At 38.7% G+C, this 1,002-nt stretch overlaps 1 protein-coding gene across 1 annotated transcript; it reads right to left on the bottom strand.

Moving 5' to 3' along the window:
• Positions 1-291: 291 nt before the first annotated feature.
• Positions 292-799, bottom strand: LOC105619313 (histone-lysine N-methyltransferase SETMAR-like). Its single transcript, XM_012200835.1, has 2 exons — positions 687-799; positions 292-586 (listed from the first exon to the last, which is right to left on the bottom strand). The coding sequence occupies exons 1-2, from the start codon at positions 797-799 to the stop codon at positions 292-294; spliced, it is 408 nt and encodes a 135-aa protein (XP_012056225.1).
• Positions 800-1,002: the final 203 nt, after the last annotated feature.

Genomic DNA, 1,002 nt, shown 5'->3' with positions numbered 1-1,002 from the left:
ACAATATTGATAAAATATTGACACTTCAACATTCAATATCTCATTGCAATATCTCAGCAACATTCTTTCAATATTGAGGTATAATTCAACAACTCTCACTTTTATATTTAATTTCATTAATTCCATGGAACAGTTTTTAATATGCACTGATATATTAGGTTCTTCAAAAAAGTCATTGCGTTTTTTCATTTGATTTTCAAATGTATTAATTTACGTAATGAACATTAATCAATGATATATTGGCCGTTTTGTTCGATGACCTTCTGCTATCTCCCGGGCAACTTCATAATATCACGTTCTTAAAACTTCCCATCCTTCTCTGCGAGAAACATCTAGGTGCTGTTTGATGAGGTCTTCAGAAGCAAATGTTTTACTATTCAAGGAGCGCAAGAGATGGAAGTCTGATGGTGCAAGGTCTGGGCTATATGGTGGATGTGGTAACATATCCCAACCATGTTGCAACAATTTTTGCCGAGTGACCAAACTTGTGTGTAATCTCGCATTGTGGTGAAACACCACACCCTTACGATTGATTAGCTCGGGACGTTTCTGTGCGATGACATCACTTAATGCAGCTTTTCTGCAGCTGCTCAAAGTAGACATCGGAATTAATCGTTTTGTTCTTTGAAAGTAGCTCATAGAAGACTGGTCTCTTCCAATTGGTCCCACCACATTGACAGCATTACTTCTTTTGGTGGATCTCTATCTTTGCTTGCCTTTCCGGTGCCTCGCCTACTTCAACTTCTTTTTCGGCTGTCTGATTGTTGTAAACAATCCATTTTTCATCGCCCGTGATCATACGCTTCAAGAACGATCGTTTTCTTCGTTTGATGAGTTGATGAGCAGACGCTCATGCGATTCGTTAGATGAATTTCTTTCAACTCATGCGATATCCAAACATCGAGCTTCTTTACGAAGTCTAGCGATTTCAAATGGCCATGAATACTTCCAACGGACACTTTTAGAGCAGTAGCAAGCTCCCGAACCGTTGAATGCTTATTT

The sequence above is a fragment of the Atta cephalotes genome, assembly GCF_000143395.1.
Source record: "Atta cephalotes unplaced genomic scaffold scaffold00020, whole genome shotgun sequence".
Classification (NCBI taxonomy): domain Eukaryota; kingdom Metazoa; phylum Arthropoda; class Insecta; order Hymenoptera; family Formicidae; genus Atta; species Atta cephalotes.
Note: the sequence above shows the minus strand (reverse complement) of the source record. Positions and strands in the feature narration are given on the sequence as shown.

Excerpts from the sequence above, each read along its gene's own strand:
- LOC105619313 (XM_012200835.1), bottom strand. The coding sequence starts at position 799 with ATGATCACGGGCGATGAAAAATGGATTGTTTACAACAATCAGACAGCC. Across the intron at positions 587-686 it reads ATAGAGATCCACCAAAAGAA|CTGCAGAAAAGCTGCATTAA; the intron begins GTAATGCTGTCA and ends TACTTTGAGCAG.